Source organism: Syngnathoides biaculeatus, chromosome 9 (genome assembly GCF_019802595.1).
Source record: "Syngnathoides biaculeatus isolate LvHL_M chromosome 9, ASM1980259v1, whole genome shotgun sequence".
NCBI lineage: Eukaryota > Metazoa > Chordata > Actinopteri > Syngnathiformes > Syngnathidae > Syngnathoides > Syngnathoides biaculeatus.
The window spans coordinates 4,537,501-4,562,826 of NC_084648.1; the positions used below are offsets into that span (position 1 = coordinate 4,537,501).

Below are 25,326 nucleotides of genomic sequence, written 5' to 3' on the forward strand. Positions count from 1 at the left end.
TCATTTCTATATTTTCCATATTTGTCTTTGCTGAGGTCCGGGAGGGTTACTTTCACTGTATTTCGTTACAGCTACAAGTTACATGTTAAAAAAAATAGAGTAACGCAAGTACAGTAATTCCCAGCCTACCGAGCACACCTGTTTATAAGTCTCACCCAGTACATTTATAAAGGGAATACCATTTGTTACATACATCGGCCACAGCTGTGTAAAACGCGCAAGCGCCCACAATGAAAACACGAGATATTTACAAAGAAAGACGGTACACAGAAAGAGTTTTCAAAGTTTTCATACCTTAGCTTAGCTTAACATAGCAACAACACGGTAGCACGAACAGGCCTGTTAGAAAAAACATACCGGTTTTAAAAAAAAAAAAAAAACAGCCGCGGCAGCTACGCAGTAGCAACACGATAGCACAGCACTGACATTAAAAAATAAATCATACCTAAATCACTTAGACGCTGCAGTAACACAGCAGCAACACGATAGCACGGTGCTAACGCTAGTGCCGCACTAAACGGGCCGGTTAAAAATATATTCCGGTAAAAATCACTGAGATACAGCAGTAACACAGCAGCAACACGCTACCACAGCACTAACACGAGTGCACCAACAGCACGGTTTAAAAAATATATATATTTGTAAAAGTCACTTCCTCAGCACGTGTATTCCACCGGTCTCACTTTTACCTTTTCCGCTCAAGTGCCCCCTTGCCGCCATTAGAAAAAATGCACAAATGAGCCGCATCACCGCATAAGCCGCAGGGTTGAAATCTTGTGAAAAAGTTGCGGTTCATAGGCCAGAAATTACGGTACCATTTTATTAAAATATTCTAAATTGATCACTTTTAATTACTTTTGGATTACTCCAATATCAAATATGCTAAAAAGGAAAGTAAATTGCAATACAATATATATTTGTGTCATTCTTTATTCAGTCTCTTGAATGTTTAATATACTTGCAGTTTGGGATTGTTGGAAGAATCCAGACCGCATGGTATTCAAATCCAAAACCTTAGAACTGTGAGCCAAATGTGCTCACCACTTGTTCATCGATACTTTTTTCACCCTGTCAGGAAAATTTTATTTGCTAGCTTCACAACAGTTTTTTTAAAGGTTTGAAAATGTTTTTGTGAAAATGTGAAAAGTGAAAATGAGTTGGGGGGGAGGGGCTAAAACTAAACAAACACACTTACTTTCCCACCTATTTCGATACGATGATTTCACGTGACGTCAACTGTAAAAAAAAATATATATATATATATTTTCTGAAAAGTTTTGCATCTTATATTGATGGGTAATATGTTTAAATAGTAAAGCTGTCAGTGACTTGTGATGGGATGGCAGACTTACTTGAGGTGCGAGCATCCGGGCGAGCCCGCTGGTAGCTCTTCAGTGGTCTTAACAGCACTCTGGATGACCTTGACAAATCATACTTGCTTCTCTCTCTTTTTTTAATTCCAGGATCTCTCCCTCACTGGATTTAATACATGTACCTGTAGTTTATTTTTCTTCTGTAATGAAATAGTTTTTTTTTTTTTTCTGTATCCTGATTATATAATGCTCATTTATTCAGTTACTTTCCAAGCCTGCTAACTACTGCCAACCTCCTCCGCAGGTTGCAGTTTGAAGCCAGGAACCAGAAGAAGGAGGCCAAGGAAATGGCGGTGATCGAGGCGATGAAGAAGAGAGAGGAGCAGAGCGAATCGGCTCACTAGAGAAACGGGACTGTGGCACTCTATCGCTTCTACGTGGGATGTACAGACTCTGGTACATGGGTGACCTTAACCCGGGTGGAAGATCCACACTGTCTCAACAATCAGCTGCTGCAGTCCATGCAGCCGGTTCCGGACATTTGGGTGCAGAATCCTGGTTTGTGTCTATGCTGCTCGGTGGCTTATCTCTATGCTATTCTCTGACGGGATAGATGCAGACTTATTTTTACTGGTATGAACGCTTTATAATGCTATATTTTCAACAGTCTGTTGTTGTAAAGCACATACCCCGAAAGTAGTATGATAAAATGCTAACTTATAGGAAAAATATTCAATGTCAGTTCGATTTGAATTTTAATTCACTTTTTACAAATCTATTTTAAACATGTCCAACAGTGTGGTTTATTTTAATGCAATATGAAAAATAAGCGGTTTTAAATCTAATTAAGTTGTTGCCAGTCTTATGGATTTTTTAAAAAAACCTTTTCTTCTGAATAGTTCTGTAGATAATATCTTAATAGTAATTTTATGTGCGCACGCGTGTGCTCTAAATGCAGAATCAAAGGAATGTTGGTTTGGCATGTGAGACATCCATGCCTCATTCTTAAACCTACAACAAATATCAGGGTATTATGTGAAATAATTCAAATGTTGACTTCGTGTGTCCACAGTTTTTCTCAGTCCCTTGAGAAAAGTGTTTCTAAAACGGTCTTTCTTCGTTCTTGGAGACTAATTGAAATCTTTTGTTTTAGCTGGTCTGTAATTGTTTTTGACTTTTCAAAGTTTTGCGCGTGTGTTCCTATGAAAGAACAATGCAAATTAACATTTTTCATTTGTCTGACAATATATTTTTGAGGTCTGTCTATGGAATGGGATTATTCAAAATTTGTCAATAATAATCAGAAATATAATGTAATAAATCTGCTCTGTGGCAAAGTCATGTTATTCTGTTTTTTTTTTTTTTAAGCCTGAGTGAAATAAACATGACCATGGATTCTGTTAGGAATTTACAGTACTCTTTGGGGGGGGGGGGGGGGGTTGGCACCAGTTTGTGTTCCTTCATAGCAACCCTGATGATGACAGAGCTCTTTGTTGGATCAGCGTGCATCACAGCTCACTGAGTCTGTGAAATGAGGCCACGGTCGCTCCAAATGTGACGGGCGGGGTCCCGTACACGCCGCTGCAGAAAAGTGCAAACCCTCAGCCTCATTATTGATGCAAAGAGCCGCGGAAGGACTTCTTGTCAGAAGAAGCCGATCGCCCAGCTGAGGGACACCAGAAGCCTGACGCTGTAAGGGCCTGATTGGGGTGAAACACTGCAGTGGGCTCAAGCCACCAGTGCACCTTGATGCCAAAAACAGATCAAGCGGTGGTCACCAATGTGTCTCGCTCACTGAGAAAATAATGAAGAATTGACATCAAATACTCCTCTGTAGTGTGCTTTAAAACAATCCGGTTAGTTTTTGTTTTTTTTTGTCTTGCCCAGTACAACATTTTCTCAGCTCTCTGTGAGCGAGCAGAGACGACTTGGCTTGAATGACGTCTATCTCACCAACTTGTTAGTTTCATGTGGGTCAAAGTTTCAACTTGACCCACATGAAACTAACAAGTTCTTCTCAAGACCTGCGTGGTGACGTTTCCAAGGGTGCCAAAAGGTGGGAGGGGGTCGGAGTGACTAAGAATTCCAAGGGCCTGGGAAAAATGAGCCCATGCGGGAAATTTTTTTCACAGGGCCCCAAATCCCTGGAGGCACCCGGGATGCATCCTAGCACGTCAGTCTCTCTGAGCTCAACTCACCACACATTCGAAAGGATCATCGTTGCGTCCTTCGCCTGTGAACTGTAATATGATTGTTCATGCTGAAACAAAGATGTTCAATTATAGCAGTACACAAACATTTAACTGTGTTGACATTTTGACATTCCCCTTTCCCTTAACTGCTATTGACCAAAATAAAAAGATTACATATATGTGCACATAAAGAGATTCAGAAGAGGAGCTGTCTAAAAATGCTTTCTTCAGAAAATTGTACTTTTGTTGAGCCCGTCAGAAGTAATAAAACCGCCAGTAATGTTTAGGAATGTTTCAAATATGTTAGCTTATTTGGCAACAATGAAAACAATAAGTTAATATCTGCAACAGTATCAGTCAAAACTGAGTTTTGGTTCAAGTCCTGCCTTGTCAACTATAGGTTGCAGTTGTGTTAGTCTGCTTCCAAAGTGCGGTCAGATATCCTCGAGCAAGGCACCAATCACCATTCCCACTCTTTGGGTGCTGCCCTGGTTGTGGTCACCTTTATTTTTGATCACTCGTGACCTGCTTCTCAATGTGGTGTGCGCCACAGATGCACACTACCTGCTGAAATAATCCTTTTTTTTTTTAAAAAAAAAAAAAAAAAACAACATTATTTACTTTTAATTCGTCTCATTAGGTAGATTAATTCTTCCATTGTAAACGTGTAACGCTACACTGGGCTAACTTCGCTGCAGTGTCCGATTTGAAAAAGTCAAATGTAGTGTTGTGCACAGCACTTTGCCCACTCCTGATGAAGTTTGTGTGTTCGTGGATCTCTTGTATCCTGTCACACACCTGATTGGCGGAGTGGTGACGTCACTTCCCACGAGCACCAAAGCGTTTCCATCTGGACCAAAGAGGAGGAGCTGTGGATTGTTTGGGGTCGTTCTCGAGCGCAGCAAACCCTAAAATCGACTCGTCGAAAACTAACAGAACCGGGAGCGATGCGACAAGTCAGTTGGAGCCCGTCGGGAGCACAAGGAGGACTTTTCAGAAGGATGTTTCGCAGATGGTAGCGTCGCTTTTCTTCACGCCGAGACGCCGCGGCGGAGTTGCAAAGAAGCTCGCTCGGTTTGCTCCCAGTAGTCAGCCAGCGGTCAGGACTTGGTCTAAGTCCGGCTCCGAGAGGAGGACATGTGTGCTGGGGATGGGGCTGTGTCTCGGGACCGACGCGACAGAGGAGGAGAAGCGGGCGAGGACTCGCAGCGCCAAGATAGACAGAGACCTGTGCGAGGGCGCCAAGCGCGAGATGAATGTGCTTAAAATACTCCTGCTGGGTGAGATTCACGAACTTTGCAAACTTCTTCTGGCACACTAGCTCCTGGTAGTCGTTCATTATACTGTGTATATATACAAAAAAAGAACTTCTCAAAACTAATTTAGGTTGATTTCCTACCACACCTGGTCAAAGTAATTCTTTCCAGCCACTTGTTAGGTCCGGTACACACACACACACACACACACACCACACACACACACACACGCGCGCACACGCACACAATCAAGCGCTGCCCATGGCCCAAAAGTGGATTTCAACAGTCACGCCCACGAGGCGGTTTTGTTTTTTTCAAATTTTGTTTTTATGTGGCAAAGAAGAATATGACGACCATAGAAGAAAAACTTTTTCGTAAACGTTTATGAGACGCTATCCTTCACATCAATTTTGGATTGACAAAAAAAAAAAAAAATAGAATAGATCGATACAACTTAACTTGTACATTATTATCCACTTTGCAATGCCCTCCAGGTGCAGCAGAAAGTGGTAAAAGCACGTTGGTCAAACAAATGAAGATCATTCACAGCAATGGATTTACCAAGCAAGAGCTCAGCAGCTTCAAGGTCAGGAACACTCCACAAGCATGTTTGAGGAGAATGTTTGAAAACTTCCCCATTGTGTATATATATTATGCGTTTTTTCTGATATTATGTCTTCTACCATAACAAAAATACATTAGAATGGAGTGTATGAATTGAGGAAAATTTGAAATTCCAACAGGGGCTCAAATGCAATAATTATTTGCTCCACTGTATACCTTTACGCATTTCTATCTTCCTGTCAGGTATTTGGATCTTTAAAAGTCCCATATTGTGGCTGTTTAGACATCCATAGAGGGGCTCTCCAACATGGACATAGTATAAAAAGTGAAGTGAAGTTTCATTTAATATAAAACTGCTTTGTTTTGCCATACTGATATCCAGAAAATACTCCTTTGACAGCTGCTTCTGTTTGACCCAATTTCGTATCCGTGTAGACCACAACTTTCCTCTAATTAGTTCCCTTTGTGCAGAAGATTCACTTGTGAGAGCAAACGTTTGTTCTGTTGATACTACTGGCCCAGGAAGAGCGAGGTAGGCAGAGTGACGTAGATAAGTTTGAGTAATTCGAATGAGCTCCTGTCAGGCTTCTTGGAAGAAAAATGTCTAAAATTCAGGAATACGTAGATGACCTTGAACATCACAGGTCAGGGGCCACGGTAAGTGGGGAAAAAATAATGATGATTCTGAGGGGCCATGACTGACGGGAGCCATCAAGCAGTACATAGTTTCAGTTTTCAGCATTGGTGCAAAGGGGCCCAAAGTCCCCCCACAGTACCCCCATATCCTTGGTGGCACCCATCCCAAGCCAAGTTGGAACATAATCATTTTTGTACTGTGAGGTGACTGTTTTTTTACTTTAAAACTTTTTTATTATTCCTCTATTTTAATTGCACTGTGATTGGTAGGGAAAAATGAAAACAATTACATCAATTTTTTTCATTTTCCATCTACTCTTATCTTTGGCCACATGCCTCTCCTTTGCCCCCACCCCCCACCCCCCGAGTATGTTGTGCCTCCTTTGTTCCACCAGTCATTTCCTATCTGCATTTCTCTCCCTATCTTGTAGTAGTCTCTGAAAGAGACCAAATGAATTTAGTAGAAGTAGAGGCAGATAATGAAGCTGTTTAACATGTTACTTTCTTCTGAGTTGTGATTCCAAAACAAAATGTTGGTGCTCACAGGGGGTTGCGTGTAGGTTTGCACGGAGCAGCAAGAAATGAACACGTAACAGGGTTTGAGATGTTGAAGTGACCTCATAGGGGAAGCCCTTTCATTGATTCAATACCCCTGATTTAGCTTTAGGCGGCACGGTGGATCAGCTGGAAAGCGTTGACCTCACAGTTCTGTGGAGTTTCCATGTTCTCCCCGTGCGTTGACCTCACAGTTCTGTGGAGTTTCCATGTTCTCCCCGTGCCTGCGTGGGTTTTCTCCAGGCACTCCGTTTTCCTCCATCCCAATAACATGCACCATTAACTGGACACTTTAAATTGCCCTTAGGTGTGATTGTGAGTGCGGCTGTTTGTCTCAATGTGCCCTGCGATTGGCTGGGAACCAGTTCAGGGTGTACCGCGCCACATGCCTGTTGACAGTTGGGACATGCTCCAGCACTCCCCGCGACCCTTGTGAGGATAAGCGACTAAGAAAATGGATGGATCGATGATTTAGCTTTAGTCATTTTATAGAGCGCACTCGTTGTTCTTGTCCATACACCTCAAGATGCATCAAGGATATTAAATTAATGCTTAAACAACTTATGCATTAGATCAAGAATGCGAAAACAATTGTGCTAAAGGGCCACAATCCGATTTTTAAATTGAACAAACGGGCCATATCGTTCATAGAAAAATTAATTCAAACATGGATGTGAAAGTTAAAAAAAAAATCCCATTTTATTTCATTTGGTTATTTATAGTAATCTGCTCACAAGATACTTAAGGAAGTAATTGAATAATAAAAAAAAAACACAACCAATTTTAGAGACCCTTCATAATTCAAATGCTCAGTGGGATTTCTGAGACAACAGCGGGCCCGTTGGGCTAGACTTCATCACACCTGCTTTAGATGCTTCAGCATCAATGTGACCATTTATGTAGAGTGACTGGAAATGTGAGATGACAATGTGACATCTTTAAAAAAAAGCTAAACAGAGTCAAGTTTTGTCAGTTTTGTTGTCTTTGGCTTCCATGTGCTCTTATCCACTATTGATTGATTCATTGTTTATTTTAAAACTCACTCCTGAATAAAACCAGGGCATATGTCAACAATGGGCCGCAATGGGCATATTCATTGTACATAAAATATTATCACAAGATGCCGGCTGGAATATCTTAAGGTCATCTCCAACATTGCATTTCTAGTTTAATATGATATACTGTCAAATACTTTGTTTACTAGCTACAATTTTTGTTTTCGTGACTTTTGGCATGTTCTGTCAGGCCGTGTTCTGGCCACAGCAAGTCAGTAGCATGATTACAATCCCCCCCGCCCCCCTCCAGGCTTGGTACCGACAGTGCCCGGGTATTAGGGTACTGACCCATGACTTTTCTGTGAAATAGAACAATGTGTTCCACCACACTAACAGTGTGGTTACCAGCTACAATACAGAGGTAAAAGAGCGGGGGCACGTCTTAATATGATGGAGTGAAAACTACATTAACAATAATCAGCAAAGTATCAATCAAAACGGAGCTTTTTCTTAGTACTTCCTTTGCTTCCCATTATTATTAGGATTGTGGAAGTGTACGTTGTGTATAAATTGGGCGTGTGTCATTTCTATACCAAAATTGCCTACATGTCCAAGCTTGCACCGATAGTGTAAAAACCTATTGTCGGTTGAGTTTGGCTCACATCTGAACCCTTTTCTATTTTCTCCTGGAAAATGTACATCTCGGCACAAATGTGCACTTGGTGACCTCTAACCTCTTTACACGCACGCTGCCTTGTGCACACAAATTCATATCAAGTAGTTTAATCTCTCCTTGTTGGTTTCTTTGAGTGTGTGTCAGGTGCACATCAATTTTACTTGCTTCAGGATGAGCAACTACTTCAAACTACACACCAGCTTTCTCCTTTGTGTCTAAATCTTATTATTCATGCTTCCCATCAGCTTTCACATTAGGACACTGACATGTCTACTAGTCCGGAATAGGAGGAGAAAAGGGGGACTCCTCCGCATGTAATCCTTCTTTTATTCATAGCCAGAGGCAGCACTGTGTTGTTTTTACTCTCCACAGGCTAATGTTACAACATTGTGTAAACGAGATGATTTCCTTGTGAATGTTTTCACACACTTGCAAGAAACTCTCGTGCACTGCATGTATTAATTGTCATTTTGCTATTTGATTTGTCGATTCACACATCTTTAAGATTGAAAATCAATATTGTTCTCTTAACAACTACTGTCGCACTGAGAATTGGCGAAACCAATTACCGTAATTCCCGGCCTACAGAGTGCACCTGGTTATAAGCCTCACCCAGTACATTTGTAAAGGAAATACCATTTGGTACATACATATGCCGCAGCTATGTCAAAGCCGCAAGTGCCCACATTGAAACCCATATTGAGACACGAGATATTTACAAAGAAAGACGATACACAGAGAGTTTAATGCTAGCGCGGCCGCTAACAGGGCCGGACCAGTAAAAGTCACTTACTTGGCACATATATTCCACCAATCTCATTCTTACCATTTCCGCTCAAATGCCCCCTTGCGGCTGTTAAAAAAAAATGCACAAATTAGCCCCATCACCGTATAAACCGCAGGGTTAAAAGCGTGTGAAAAAAGTCGAGGCTTGTAGGCCAGAAATTATGGTTTGCTCAAGGCACATACACACACACACAGTTAAGTAAAGTTAAACACTGTTGGCGCAGCAGTCTGCGGTTAATAAATAGTGGTCTGCCTTCTTTGTTGGCTATTTGTCACTCTTGTCATGACACAAAGCGGCTGTTTATTTTGCGTATTAATGACGCTGAGCTGGACACCACCCTGGACACAAACAATGGCTCAGTGTGCCTTGACGGATTCAGAGATTACCGAGAGTTGTTCATGACTGCCGACGCTGCTGCTATTCCCTCAACGCTGTCACACATGCACATTGAAGTCCAGCTGTCTTTTTACTATGTATTTTCCCAGAGATGTTAGCTGGCAAAAAAAAAAAAAAAATGAAAAAGGGATTCAGATCCAATACACTTCAAGGCTTTATGCACTTTGCATTATTTGCGTGTGAAGGATTTGTTGTTGTTGCTGTTCTTGGCCAAGATGATCACAACTCTTTCATTTTATTTGTGCTTGTCCATGTTAAGAGATGCGCATTGAAAAATAATTTGTCATGCATTTTCCCTACAGAAACTGGTTAATGGTGTTTGTGTGCCTTTGTGTACATTAAAAATAAGGTACAGTACCAGTACACGAGCAGTAGATTGAATAAGACGAAGGTGGAAAGGGGGAAGAAGAAGAAAAACATGAGGACGAGGAATCCACTGACCTTGCCAAATATTTTCAGACTGATTTTTATCTGTGAAATATGTTTTTACTCCTTCTCTCACTGTGCATAAATGCATGAATCCCCAATTTAGTAGCGTTGAAAAGGAACAATGACAGGTTAGAACAACAAATAAATCACCTTCTTAGGTTTTGGATGAAAATACACTGATAATTCATATTATACGAGAATCTTAATCATCTTTGTTTGCCAAGTATGTCAAAAACAAAGAATTTGTCTCTGGTAGTTGGAGCTGCTCTCGTACGACAACAGACAGTCAATTGATAGGGAATATCCATTTATCCATTTTCTCAGACGCTTATCCTCACGAGGGTCGCGAGGAGTGCCGGAGGCTATCCCAGCTGTCAATGGGCAGGAGGCGAGGTAAAGCCTGAACTGGTTGCCACCCAATCACAGGGCACATAGAAACAAACAGTGGGACTCACAATCAGACCTATGGGCAATTTAGAGTGTCCAATTAATACTACATGTTTTTGGGATGTGGGAAGAAACGTTAGTACCTGGAGAAAACCCACACAAAGCACAGGAAGAACATGCAAACTCCACACAGGCGGGTCCGGGATTGAACCCGGGACCTCAGAACTGTGATGCCAACGCTTTCCAGCTGATCTACCGTGCCGCCTGATAGAGAATACTTTTGAGAAATAAAGACAAAAAATAAAAAATGAAAATCACAGCACAATAAAAGGTTGCTAGCACAAATTTTAAATATTTATTTATTTATTTATTGGCAATAGATGCAGACCCCTCTTGCAATTAGAGTAGTTTGGGAATTACTAATGGAACAATAGAACAACAGTGGAATGGCCTTTGTGCAAAAGGTGCAGAGATTTAAAGAAATATATAGAGTTTAAATGGATAATTTGGGACAATGTCAACTGTGCAAATGTTGCAGGTGCTTCTCAGGCACATGAGCGCTCAGTATTTGTCAACAACAGAGGGGCAAATATTGTAGTGCAGCGGGGCGAGATTGCTACAGTGAGTGGCCTATTATTGTATAATTGGCGTGATAGAAATGTGACAACATACTCGAGAAAGAAAAATTGGCAGCCCGTTGCGATTGAATTCATTGTAAGTTAACAGTTTAACAGCAGACACTTTGGAGGTTCTGCTTCATTTGCCTCCCAAACCACTACAGCAATGCCACCAGAGTTCTCATAAAGGAGACTGATGTTTTTGAGAAGCGCTCCGGCTTCAGGCACGTTTTATTGAGATGGCAACAATCCCCTACGTGGACACTAAACAGAGTAGCCATCAGACTGTGATAGAATCGTAATGGAATGCAAAGCTTATCGTTGGCTGGCAGGAGACAGACGGGTCATGTGGGGGTCCGTCTAAAACACATACACACACACACACACACCTTTTTCATTCTCTCTAGGAGCCTCTCTGCTGCTAAGTCCATTAAATCCCTTGTTTCTGAGCACTAAAGCAGAGTTTTGAGCTGTTTTGTAAGTTATTGCTATTGTGCACATTCTGTCTGCTCGGAGATGGACTTTTTTTTTTTTTTTTTTTAAGAATTAGCCCGAAGCTTTAAACGCAGCACATTCCATTTCCACTTGCTCCAAATTCCATCAACCTGAAATAATATCTAATACAAAAGTTGCATTTAAAATGATCCCTTAGATAATGAGAAACATTACTTTGATTGACAATGAAGTATTCATTTAAAAATACTATGTTTATTATTGAGGCGTCAGTTTCCAGTGCATTCCACAGTCCCAAAATGCTTTACAGTATCTTTGATTTTTTGCACACTTTGTTGCCCATGAGCATGGATGTAACAGTGTATTGTTGTGTACAAACTATTACAGTGTATGGATACATTGTTTGGGCCATTTCAAGCATTTTTGTTGTGGTTTTATCATATAAAGTAACCCTGTTTCTCTCAATGCCTACTTGAACATATTAGATGATACAGTACACACACAAAAAAAAACCTGATAGACATTGTATTTGGCAGAAAAAGTACTTTTGTTTTGTCCGCGTGTGTTCTGTAGTTTTTTGGTTTAGGAATGTGCCAAAAGATCAAATTGTGAAAAAAAGCATCTAGAGAACAGAACTTTTAGGATTACTACAGTTTTCCTTTGTATATATTTTTCTTCCTTGTAGTATTTGGACTGTTTTAACTCACTTGAGTCTCTCTACGACTTCAGTTCTGGCTTCGTGGTGCTGTTTAGTGTTTTTTTGTTGTTGTCATTAACTGTTGTTTTTGCCTGTTGTATTTCAGCAAGAAAAGGAACAAGAAAATTGTTTGAGACAACTGTGTCATTCACTTAATTTCAGTTACAAAAAAAGTTTTGAGGTCACAAATGTGTGCAGTTGTGCCTTTTAGTATTAATGAATTGATTCATTCATTCGTATCTGTGGAGCTCATCCCACCTAATTTTGGGCGAGAGGTAGGATACACCCTGAAGTGGTCACCATGCCTCATATAAACAAACACCTACAGGCAATTTTGAGTCTTCAGTCAAGCTACCATGCATGTTTTGGGATGTGGGAGGAAACCGGAGTACATGCAGGTACAAGGTGAACACAAAGCCCAGGCTGCATTTCACCCCGTGTTCCTACCCATGAGGCAGATGTGCCAACAAGTCGACCGCCGTGCCTTGAAGCAGACTGACACAAAGCCCAGTACTGCCGTTTTTCAACATTTGGATCCACACCCAACTACATTTTAATTACATGTGCAACTATCCAGTATTGTTTACTCTTACCGCTTCACTAATTTTGTTACAAGAACATAAATCTATAATGCTAATAATAATTGTCCAATTTTTTATTCTAGTAAACTACTGTAAACAGACTCCAAATAATAGAACGGGTCCCTCACATCTAGCTTCATTTAGGATTCATGAGTGCATATGTACAAACTGATGTTCAAAATGAGTTTGATCTTGTATGTGGCCAAAACAACTAATTGCACAACAACCTGAGATCATTTTTGAGAATGACAGAAGTGTTAATTTAAAAATATTATTTCATTATCCAAGCCGCTTATCCTCACAAGGGTTGCGGCAAAGCTGGAGCCTATCCCAGTGAGCTTCGGGCGAAAGGCGGACTACACCCTGAACTGTTTGCCAGTCAGTCGCAAGGCAGATATCGGGACCCTCACTGAGCGGGAATCAATCCCACGCTGCCCGCAGCAAAGGCAGGCGTGTGTACCACTACACCATCAGTGACTTAATGTAAAAATGATTTTTACTATATTATTATGTTATTAGCTATTTGTGCGAATGGTGGTAGTGATTCGCAGTGTAAAGCCAGCCATTTTTTTTTCATTTACAATGGAAGTATTAAAACTCATTCGAAGTATGTTTACCTAATGTTATGGCCGATACAATGTTGTGTATCATACTGTTTTTTTCCTCAAATAGCCACCGGGTGTGTCATCCACTTGAGACAGCTCCCTCCTTAACTCCGTCAAAAACTTGTTAGTAACTGTAATTATCTGAGTTTCTAAACATTGTTGTTTGCACGTAAGCACAATAAACAGTAGTAACTGCAGTACCACTTTGTATTATGATGTTAACCAAAACAGCAGTACAGAAACACATATGTCGTTTTGCAAATAAATTTAGTTTAAGATGTAAACAATATTGCTGTGCAGTAATAAAGGCGTGTTCTTCTTCATGTTTAGATTTTTAAGTACTTTTTATTTTGTTTTAAACTCTAGTTTCACCTGAAATAAATTGTAAAATGCTGGTAATATTGTTGAGTATTCCACGACTGTAAAAAAAAAAAAAACAAGGTTGCGAGGTAGCTATTGGGGTATCAATGAAGTTGGGACTTTTGTGTTAAACCTAAATAAAAACAGAATACAATTATTGGCATATCATATTCAACCTATATTTAATTGAGTACATTACAAACACAAGATATTTAATGTTCCAACTGATAAACCTTTTCAGCAAATAATCATTAACTTGGAATTTTATGGCTGCAACACGTTCCAAAAATGCTTGGACAGAGTCATGTTTACCGCTTTGTTACATCATCTTTTGATTTAACAGGATTCAATCAACATTTGGGAACTGAGGACACTAATTATTGAAGGTGGAATTCATTCCCATTCTTGCTTGATGTACAGCTTCAGCTGTTCAGCAATCCGGGGTCTCCATTTTCATATTTTATGATTCATAATGTGCAACACATTTTCAATGCGATACAGGTCTGTACTGGAGGCAGGGCAGTCTAGCACCTGCACTCTTTTACTACAAAGGCATGTTGTTGTAACACATCCAGAACGTGCTTTGGCATCGTCTTGCTGAAATAAGCAGGAGTGTCCATGAAAAAGACATTGCTGGGATGGCAGAATATCCATCCATCCATTTTCTTAACTGCTTATCATCACAAGGGTCGTGGGAAGTGCTGGAGCCTATCCCAGCTGTCAACGAGCAGGAAGTGGGGTACACCCTGAACCGGTTACCAGCCAATTGCAGGGCACATCGAGACAGACAACAGTCACAATCACACATAGGTGCAATTTAGGGTGTCTAATTAATGTTGGATGTTTTTGGGATGTGGGAGGAAACTGGAGTGCCCAGAGAAGACATGACAGAATGTTTCTACAAAACATCTATGTACCTCTCAGGATTAATGTCATGCCATCACAGAAGCTGGCTTTTGAACTTGGCATCTATAGCAGTCCGAACGGTTCTTTTCTATTTTGGCCCAGAAGACACGACATCCACAGTTTTCCAAAATAATTTGAAATGTGGACTCGTCGGACCACAGAACACTTTCCCACTTTGCATCAGTCCATCTTTGATAAGTTTGGGACCAGAGAAGCACGTCAGTGTTTGTGGGTGTTGTTGATAAATAGCTTCTGCTTTGGATAGTGCAGTTTTGAGTTGGATTTGTGGATGTAGCGCCAAACTGTATTTACTGATATTGGTTTCCTGAGTTCATGTGGTGACATCCCTTATATGTTGATGTCGGTTTTTGATGCAGTGCCACCTGAGGGATCGAAGGTCACAGTCATTCAATGTTGGTCTTTGGCCATGCATGCTGCTTACATGCAGTGACTTCTGTAGATTCTCTGAATCTTTTAATGATGAAATCCCTAGATTCCCTCCAATTGTATATTGAGGAACATTTTCCTTAGACTGAATATTTTCTCATGCACTTGCCCCATCTTTGCCTGTGAATGACACCCGCCTGTTCCCATTTAGCCTGTTCACCTGTGGGATGTTCCAAGCACGTGTTTTGATGAACATTCCTTAACTTCCTTTTGTGCCGCCTGTGCCATCTTTTTTGGAAAGTGTCGCAGCTGTAAAATTCAGTTAAGGCTTATTTGCTAAAAACAATACAGTTTATCAGCTTGAACATATCTTGTCTTTGTCGTGTATCCAATTAAATATAGGATGAACATGATTTTCTTTCACATCATTATATTCTGTTTTTATTCGTTTCACAGAACATTCCGACTCGACTAGAAATGGGTTTGTACACATCCATACATACATACAGTACATATATACACGTACTCATGTTGGTTTAGAAACTGTACCTGTGTTCAATAAAATTAATTAAATGTGCTCTATGTTGAAAAAAAAAATAGATTTTTGAAATCAGAATTTCAACAACTTCAAACGGGTAATGCTTTCAATAACTACCGTATTTTTTTTTAACCTAAGAGCCTTTAATTTTCTCAAAAGCCGATGGTGCGCCTTGTAATCCGGTGCGCCTTATATATGGATCAATATTGAGCGTTTAATGCAGCTCCATCTAATGGATGCATAACGTAACCCCAGCCTCTACTGTAGTGTCTATTCTATGCGCCTTATAATGCGGTGCACCTTATAGTGTGAAAAATACGATAATTTGTAACTGATTATTTTATGTTCAATATGCACATCTGCCTGTGAAACAACACACTTCCCTTTTTGCCTTCCTCAGAGTGTTTTGTTCCATGACCAAATCAGCATTCCACTTAGTGCGTTTTGATTAGATTTTCTCAAAAATGTGCGTTGCACCCTCTAGTTTGACTGTTTGAGCGTAGTGTGTTAGGGATTGAGCTGTGCTGCAAATAGTGAAAATCCACAAGTAATTGATGCCCCCAACCAAAAGTTTTATACTTATTACTACATTACATCTCGCGGTCACAAGATAGCATCAAAGCACTACATGAAACTCCTTGATTCACCCCAGCGTAGTTCCTTGTCATGAAAGTGCCAAAGAACTGCATGAAGTTCAACTCACAACATACTGCAGTTTATTGGCACCAAAGCTGTACTTTTAGATGTACTTTAGCAATAAATGAAGTATAGTTTAAAAAAAGGAATCCATGACTAAGTGAATGTATCAAACTATGTAAATGCTGGGATTCACAGTATATTCTAACAAACAAAATGACACTATTTGTTGGTCAATGTCATTTGTCACCCTGGAAAAAAGAAAGCATTAAATAATCCTCGGTCGTCTGTTTCAATTCAATTTTCCGTCATTTGAGTGACACTTGGCTATGTTGCTAGACTACGGGTATGTTGAAAATATTTGGAACCCCCTGTATATTTACGTGTCGTTGTTGTGTCAGCCAGCAGTGTTGGATAACCTCCTGACCTCTATGAAGTTTGTTCTTCATGGCATGGGCGTCCTCCGTATCAACCTGGCTAACAGCAGGAACAAGGTACAGTGCACCACCTCCATTCTGTTTGCTTTCTTGCCTTGTCTCCTTTTTTTCAGTGGGACGTATTTCTTGTACTGACACCGGCTTACCACTGTGGAGCAGCATCTCACCACCATGGCTGCCCCATCCTCCCACTCCCCATGAAATTGTATGCGCTACTCTCAATTTAAGATTCCCGAGAGGGCTTGTTTGTGAGGTTTAATTTGATGTACACTCAAGTAATAGAGCTCACAGACTTTCCACCCACTGATCACATCCTCTTGGGAGGTGGGGATGATCAAAGTATTTCCTCTGATAATTGTCACTGGTGTATGCATGTGTGCTTGTCCTTCGGACACATTATACTGTATTGATACTTAAAGTGAAGAAAATAAGTATGTTAACACCCTGCTATATTGCATGTTCTCCCACTTAGAAATCATGGAGGGGTCTGAATTTTTCATCGTAGGTGCATGTCCACTGTGAGAGAGATAATCTAAAAAGAAAAATCCAGAAATCACAATGTAGAATTTTTTTTAAACGATTTGTTTGTGTGATATAGCTGCAAATAAGTATTTGAACACCTGAGAAAACCAATGTTAATATTTGGTACAGTAGCCTTTTTTTGCGATTACAGAGGTCAAACGTTTCCTGTAGTTGTTCACCAGGTTTGCACACACTGCAGGGAGAGATTTTGGCCCGCTCTTCCACACAGATCTTCTTTAGATCAGACAAGTTTCACCTGTTACACCCCCAAAGCATAATGCTACAACCCGCATTCTTCATAGTAAGGATGGTGTTCTTGGGATGGAACTCATCATTCGTCTTCCTCCAAACACGGTCAGTGGAAGTATGACCAAAAAGTTCCATTTTGGTCTCATCTGACCACAAATCGTTCTCCCATGACTCCTCTGTATCATCCAAATGGTCATTGGCAAATTTAAGATGGGCCTTGCCTTCGTCTTAGCAGGGGAACCTTCCGTGTCATGGTCAATTTCAAACCATCACGTCTTAGTGTATTACCAACTGTCAGCTTGGAAACGGTGGTCCCAGCTTTTTTCAGGTCATTGACCAACCAAGTCCTGATCATTGAGACCCCACGAGGTGATATCTTGCATGGGGCTCCACACCAATTGAGAATGACCGCCATGTTTAACTTCTTCCATTTTCTAATGATTGCTCCAACAGTGGACCTTTTTTCACCAAGCTGCTTGGCAATTTCTCCGTAGCCCTTTCCACCCGTGAGTTGTACAATTTTGTCTCTGGTGTCTTTGGACAGCTCTTAAGTCTTGGCCATGTTACAAGTTTGAGTCTTACTGATTGTATGGGGTGGACAGGTGTCTTTATGCAGCGAACGACCTCACACAGGTGCATCTGATTCAGGATAATACATGTAGCGGAGGTGGACTTTTAAAGGTGATATAACAGGTCTTTGAGGGTCAAAATTCTAGCTGATAGACAGGTGTTCAAATACTTATTTGCAGCTGTATCACACAAATAAATCGTTAAAAAAATAATACATGGTGATTTCTGGATTCTTTTTAGATTATCTCTCTCACAGTGGACATGCACCTCCGATGAAAATTTCAGACCCCTCCATGATTTCTAAGTGGGAGAACTTCTAATATAGCTGGGGTTTCAAATACTTATTTTCTTCACTGTATGTCTAAAGATTACCCAGAAAATCTCTTATCTCTCAGGTGCACGCCCACTCTGTGCTTTCTTGTGGTCGCTCTTTTGACGAAGATCAGGTCTTTTTCCCCTTCCTGAGCCACGCCCTGTCCTGTTTGTGGGCCGACCAGGGGGTGAGAGCTGCGGTGGCCCGGGGGTACGAATACGAGCTCAATGACTCAGCGCTTTAGTAAGTCCTCCCCTAGTATGGCAACACACCATCCCACATATGCGCATATGCACACACACTGTGTTGCAAAGATGCAGGGGTCTAATTAGTTGGACTTTACGGCTGCTACTCAGCCATGTGCTTGCTGCCACTGGGTATTAGAGACCCAGTGTCATGATAAACAAGAACTAAAACCACACCCAGCAGGGCAAAGCAATATGCACAGGAAATAATGTAAAAAATATCAGGCTCTGGCTGAAATATGATACACCAATGGTCCATTCCAGACCTGTAGGTGGCATTCAGTACAAAATGAGTTCTATACACAGTGACTTATTTATTTCGTTTTTTCCCTACCGTATGTTATCATTAGCTGCCTCTGGTGTGTCACTGACACGCATAGCTGCAATAAAGGGAAATTTGAAGAGCGAAAAGTGGGAAGTCATTCCTCGCTAAAATTTCAAGGCTTATTGGCCACCTCTACATAGTTTTTTGGAATTTTTTTTTATTTTTTAGCTTTTACCTGAGTAACTTAACAAATCAACCTCCCAGCAAATGGTGATCAAAACATGACCTCAAGCCTAACAATATATTGGCAGAGGTGCACCCTAAGCCATTTCCCACATTATGCTACTTACAATACATAAATGTTTCGTTTGTAGATACAATATGTGCTTTAAATTACCGTAATTCCCGGCCTACAGAGCGCACCTGGTTATACGCCTCACCCAATACATTTTGTAAAGGAAATACCATTTGGTACTTACATACACTGCAGCTCTGTAAAAGCCGCAAGTGTCTACATTGAAACCCACATTGAAACACGAGATATTTACAAAGAGTGACAGTCCCTAGAGAATTTGGCTCTAATGCTAGCGCCGCCCTAACTCTAGTGCCGCGCTAACGCTAGCGCCGCACTAACGCTAGCGCCACGGTAGTGCCGCGCTGGGAGGCCCATCTAAAAAAAAATAACATACTAGTAAAATTCACTGAGACACGGCAGTAACACGCTAGCGCATCGCTAACAGGGTCGGTAAAAGTCACTTCTTCGGCACATATATTCCACTGGTTTCACTCTTACCTTTTCCACTCGAGTGCCCCCTTGCGGTCGTTAGAAAAATGCACAAATTAGCCGCATCACCGCATAAACCGCAGGGTTGTAAGTGTGTGGGAAAAAAGTCGGGGCTTATCGGCTGGAAATTACGGTAAAAACTTTTGAACTGTCCCTGGTGGAAAATCGGAGCGTGATGAGAACTAAAAATGAAAGGCACCTGTAGAGAAGTTGGCATGTGTAATGCACAAGTACGTGAGAGCTGGGGGAGGCCGTCTGGTCTTATTCGCTACCCAGTGAGAGGCTGCACCGCTGCAGTTATCGACAGCGACAGGCCCCGCTGGTCTCCCACTGAGTGCTCCCTCGCCTCTGATAAAAGGAGTACTACTGTTATCTGCTCCTGTACTTCCGTAAAAGTCCAGCACATACTATGAAATGTATTAACTCTGTAACTACTTCCACTGTAATGTATGTAGTCTTGTATATGAATAAATAAATATGTGTGTATATAATATGTAACACATACAGTATGTGTGGTCGCTGGAGAGCATCATCCAAGCTGTGTTATGTGATGTTTACTCAACAGCAGGAAGCATCTCGCCGTCCGAGAAACTGATTCAGAACGACCGGTTGTGAATGTCACACTCAGCTCAGTTACTTTTAGGTGGTGTGCGTGCGTGTGTGTGTTTATGTAAAGATCACACTTCGGGGGCACACGACACACTTGGTTGTGCTAATTGTGTTAATAGCGAATCTGTTTGAAAGTTTTGCCCTCAGTATGTTTTTATGGTAAATCTGTGTGAATGAATATTCATCACGATGAGCCACTGCGCCCCCTGGGGCTTCAATCTTATCACTGCACACTCATCCTGCTCCGACTTGTCATGCCCTTGTGATATGTACGTACAATCACTTGCAATTGATTCCTGGTTTTCACTTTGATCTCAAGTTTGTCTGCAGGTTATTCATTTTTAATTTTGTTTTGTTGTCACCTCCTCTGTTCTTGACCTTTTACAACTCTTCTTGTCTCCCTCTATTTTGGTGTGCTTTTAGTTTCTTTGAAAATATGAGCCGCATCTCGTCTCCAGACTACGTCCCCACAGAGATGGATGTTCTGCGCGTAAGGCTGAGGACTTCAGGTGTAATAGAGACCCAGTTCAAAGTCAAGCACCTCACTTTCAGGTAGTCTGTTTAGACTTTCTTCAAATGTCCTCTGTGTGACATTGCAGCAGTCGACGGACACTTCAGATTACCGAAGGTCTTAACAAGTCTCTACGGCACATTTCACCCAAAATTACTCCAGTTTTGGAGCTGACGCACTGTTATCTCTGTCTACAGCCCTGTGATAGCCTGCAGATATGAGATGGAGATGGGCAGTTTTGTTCATCAAAAAGTCAATTTGACTACAGACATAAACCTACGCATACACACACTTTAAGTCAAAAGCATCTCTGTCGTGGCCTTATCAGTACAGAACCAGAGTTTGGATGTCAAATCATTACATTCATCCGCGATCAATGGGCCAGTGTCACATAATACCTCTTTCTTCATCATCCCTCAATGTCTAAACTCATTCGACATTTCCTTCCGCTGCTGATGGTCTTGACAGCATGACAGATAATGAACGTGATTCTAATCAAAAGTTTTCTCTTGTGATTTTATTTTGTGTCTTAACAGCATGCTACCTTAGATCAGAAGCAGAGACCACAATCGCTGCCATTTTTGTTCGTAACAATTTGGTCAATGCATATGGAAATACAAAATTTATGAGTCGTCTTATTATTATTCTTTTCCTTTCGGCTTGTCCCGTTAGGGCTCGCCACAGCATGTCATCTTTTTCCATCTAAGCCTATCTCCTGCATCTTCCTCTCTAACACCAAGTGCCCTCGTGTCATCCCTCACAATATCCATCAACCTTCTCTTTGGTCTTCCTCTCGCTCTTTTACCTGGTAGCTTCATTCTCAGCACCCTTCTACCAACATATTCACTCTCTCGCCCCTGGACATGTCCAAACCGTAGAAGTCTGCTCTCTCGAACTTTGTCTCCAAAACATCCAACTTAGCCTGTCCCTCTAATGAGCTCATTTCTAATCCTATCCAACCTGCTCACACTGAGCGAGAACCTCAGCCTCTTCATTTCTCCTCCCTCTGCTTCCTGTTGTTTCTTCAGTGCCACCGTCTGTAATCCATACATCATGACTGGCCTCACCACTGTTTTATAAACTTTGCCTTCATCCTAGCAGAGACTCTTCTGTCACATAACACGCCAGACACCTTCCGCCAGCTGTTCCAACATGCGTGGACCCATTTCTTCACTTCCCTACCACACTCACCATTGCTCTGCATTGTTGACCCCAAGTATTTGAAGTCGTCCACCCTTGCTATCTCTTCTCCCTGTAGCCTTAGTCTACCCTCTCCACTCATTTGTTTTACTCTGGCTAGTCTTCTTTCCTTTTCTTTCTAGTGCATGCCTCCATCTTTCTAATTGTTCCTCCACCTGCTCCCTGCTTTCACTGCATATTACGATCATATGCGAACTTCATGCTCCGAGGGGATTCCAGTCTAACCTCATCTGTCAGGCCATCCATTACCACAGCAAACAGGAAGGGGCTTAGAGCTGATCCCTGATGCAGTGCCACCTCCAACTTTAATTCTTCTGTCACGCCTGTGGCACACCTCACCATTGTTCTGGTTCCATCATACATGTCCTGTACTATTCTAATATACAGTATTTCTCCGCCACAACAAACTTCCGCATGCAGTACGACAGTTCCTTTCTTGACACTCTGTCATGGGCTTTTTCTAGATCCACAAAGACACAATGTAGCTCCTTCTGACCTTCTTTGTACATACTTTAGATGAACACTCATATTTGCTTGGCACAGTTTTATGCCGGATGACCTTCCTGACGCAACTTATCTGGGCTTGGAACCGGCCTACAGATTTTACTGGCATGTGCCCCCATAGGGATGCATTAAATACAACATTTATGAGTGTATTGCATAAATACCGCACAAAAGTGTATGAGATTTTCCACTGTTTGGTTGAATTGGAATGATGTTAGTGAGCCAAATTGATTAATAGTGTTATTGTGAGACATTGGACTAGAGGCAGGCAGCCTCTGGAAGCATACAATAGGGATCCGAACCAAATGAGACTTAGTTGAGCAATGGCCACCAGCTTTGTTTCTAGCAGGTTTTTCATGGATGCAAAAATACAGTTTTAGAACGTGTGTTGTATAAAATCAGCACTAAGGATGAAGGGTGGAAACAGTGGAAAACCACTGTTTGTTCAATTGGAATGCTGATATTTAGCAGAGTTGATTGGCAATGTTGTTGTGACACATTTGACTAGACAAACTGGAGGAATATATATTCCAACAAAATTGAATTATGTGCCCTCGGTTGTTAGTAATGTCTACCAGAGGACTACCTCGGCAGTGAAGCTTCAACGATATTAACTTGTCCCTCATCCCCACATCTCATATTGAGTGATCATTATGAAACACATTAGGTCTGCTTTTCATAAGTATATAAACAGTCAGTTTGTCAGCAGATGACTGAAGTCAACATCTCAATGCTGTTTGTACGTCTCTGGGTGCCTCTGATTTATGGTTCCTTCTCTGTTGTGCCTCACTAATGTGTATCATGTTGAAAGTGGAAGACTATAACCCAGCCCGCTCTCTATTTTGCAGAGCTGCCTTTACTTGGATAATTGTCTACATTTTGCATGCCATTGCTCCCTTCCTGGCTTTGGGGTTTAAGTCTTTGGCCGGCAATCCATGTGACAAATGGATGCTTTTTTTTTTTAAACGCTTTCTTTCAATATTGGGAAAAACCGTTGCAGTCATATATGGCCATGATATTTCCTGGTTTGTGTACTAAATGTGTTCTTAAATACAGTACTTTGATTGTATAAGAAAACAAGAATGTAATGAAAATAGCTCTAAATGAAAATTTGAAGGAAAAAAAATTCACGCTTTACAGTCTTCCTGAGCTTACCCAAAGAATTGGCACCGTTCATTTTATGAGGAAAATATCAATTTTCACAGCATATTTAATAATGCTGCATGACTTTATTCTCCTTCCACTTTGTATCAGGTGAATCATGATATGCCACACACTAATAGACCACATGAGCCTTTTATATTTTTTTCGACAACTCTGTATCCACCACAGTGCAAAATTATTTTTTCTTAAAACTGCTGCTTAGAATTTTCCGTCAAACGTGGCTGTGAGTTCATTTTATTCATTTTTACAATTCGAGTTCACCAAATGTTCACGGCCTGGCCGCCTCAGTCCTGTCCTGCGATAGACATTTCACACTCCTGAAACAAAGTTTAAAAAATTTTTTAAAAATAAAAATCAGAAGCTTTTCTCCCTGGTAAGGTGACGAACTTGTTGCATACACAAGTAACTACATGGCTAAAAATGTCGAGAGAACACTTAAATCACAGATGGGTCAGTCAAGTTGAAAAGCTTTGATTGATGACATGTAATTTGTCAAATGGGCTCCACTTGCGGATGTCTGGCCTTCAATTCATCCATATGGTGTCTTTTTCTTGGAGTTACACTTTTTCTCTCTAAACTGTGTTTTGATAATCAAGCATTTTCTGCCTGAGGCAATCAGTATGCAATGGAAGGTTCTTCCGGATTTATTTAGTTCCAATTGCTGTAAATCCAAAAGTCATTAAACATAGATCATAAATGAATTGGTATCATGTTTTGATGAAAGATGGTTTTTGCCCCACCCTCCAAATGATGATTCACCCAGGAGCACATTGTCATACATTAAAAGAAAATCATTGCGTGTATTTGTTTGCTTTGAAGCATGTGGAGGAAATTTTGCCAATAATGTCACATTTGATTAAGGAGTGCAAAGTCCCAGGTGGAGCTGCAGGACGGCTCAGATTCAGATTACCGTCTCTCACGCACTCGCTCCCTCTTATCTGTCAGAAATCTTTTGGAGATACAGAAAGGAGAATCAAAGGTGGAATCTTAGCATGTCTTAACGCAGTTCTTTGACATTTGCATAGATTAACTGGATTAAAGGAAGAGTGTTTTCAAGAACTGTCTTTGTTCGAAAGAGAAACATAAGGACTCGTAAAACATTTTAGGCTCCTCTTGGTACATACAGACAGAATGTTATCAGATATCATCTTATGGTCATCAAATTTCCCTTGACAACTGTCCCTCTTTTAGCTTTACCTGTATAGAAGTGTCCACCATATTTACCAGAATCGGCATTTGCACCTAATTATGACGATCTCTGCCGAGAGCAAGGTGGTTGCACTTTGACGGATTACGTTTAGACCAGGGCTCTTCACAATGGACCTCAGATAGCCACATTTCCTTAACCCCTGGCTTGACATGCCCCTGCCGCCATGTTATCCTATAAGCAATACTGGTTGTCAGTAGCGTGCGCTTGGAAAAGTTAATGTTACGAAGAAAATGGTCACCATTGTTTAAATGCACTTGTAGAAAATCGAACCTAACTCACTTATAAAGACTACAATGATATTAATCATGATCTTTCCAAGTAAAAAGTACTCACCCTGCTTTATATCCATCCGTCCATTATCTACCGCTTTTCCGGGTCGCGTCGCAGGGGAAGTAGCTTCAGCAGGGATACCCTGACTTCCCTTTCCCTAGCCACGTCTTCCAGCTCTTCCAGAGGGATCCCGAGGCGTTCCCAAGCCAGCCGAGAGACATAGTCTCTCCAGCGTGTCCTGGGCCGTCCCCGGGGTCTCTTTCCAGTGCGTCATGCCCGGAACACCTCACCAGGGAGGCGTCCAGGAGGCATCCGAATCAGATGCCCCAGCCACCTCATCTGGCTCCTATCAATGCGGAGGAGCAGCGGCTCGAAACTGAGCCCCTCCCGGATGACCGAGCTTCTCACCCTATCTCTAAGGGAGAGCCCGGACACCCTGCAGAGGAAACTCATTTCGGCCGCTTGTATCCGGAATCTTGTTCTTTCGGTCACGACCCACAGCTCATG

General features: G+C 41.4%; 2 protein-coding genes across 4 annotated transcripts in view; both read left to right on the forward strand.

Annotated features, from left to right (window-relative positions):
• Positions 1-2,654, forward strand: part of pcyt2 (phosphate cytidylyltransferase 2, ethanolamine) — an 11,052-nt gene extending 8,398 nt beyond the window's left edge. For both annotated transcript variants that reach the window (XM_061830450.1, XM_061830449.1), the window contains one exon: positions 1,618-2,654. In XM_061830450.1, coding sequence (XP_061686434.1) covers positions 1,618-1,717 — 100 coding nt within the window. In that variant the 3' untranslated portion in view covers positions 1,718-2,654. The remainder of the gene's footprint in view (positions 1-1,617) is intronic.
• Positions 2,655-4,263: 1,609 nt separating this feature from the next.
• The window catches only part of gnav1 (guanine nucleotide binding protein (G protein) alpha v1), a 34,555-nt gene continuing 13,492 nt past the window's right edge, over positions 4,264-25,326 (forward strand). Inside the window, exons 1-5 of one of the 2 annotated variants that reach the window (XM_061830447.1) lie at positions 4,264-4,785; positions 5,256-5,347; positions 16,368-16,460; positions 18,140-18,300; positions 20,384-20,512. In XM_061830447.1, the coding sequence (XP_061686431.1) occupies positions 4,518-4,785; positions 5,256-5,347; positions 16,368-16,460; positions 18,140-18,300; positions 20,384-20,512 (743 nt within the window). In that variant the 5' untranslated portion in view covers positions 4,264-4,517. The remainder of the gene's footprint in view (positions 4,786-5,255; positions 5,348-16,367; positions 16,461-18,139; positions 18,301-20,383; positions 20,513-25,326) is intronic. The other variant, XM_061830446.1, reaches the window with a different exon arrangement.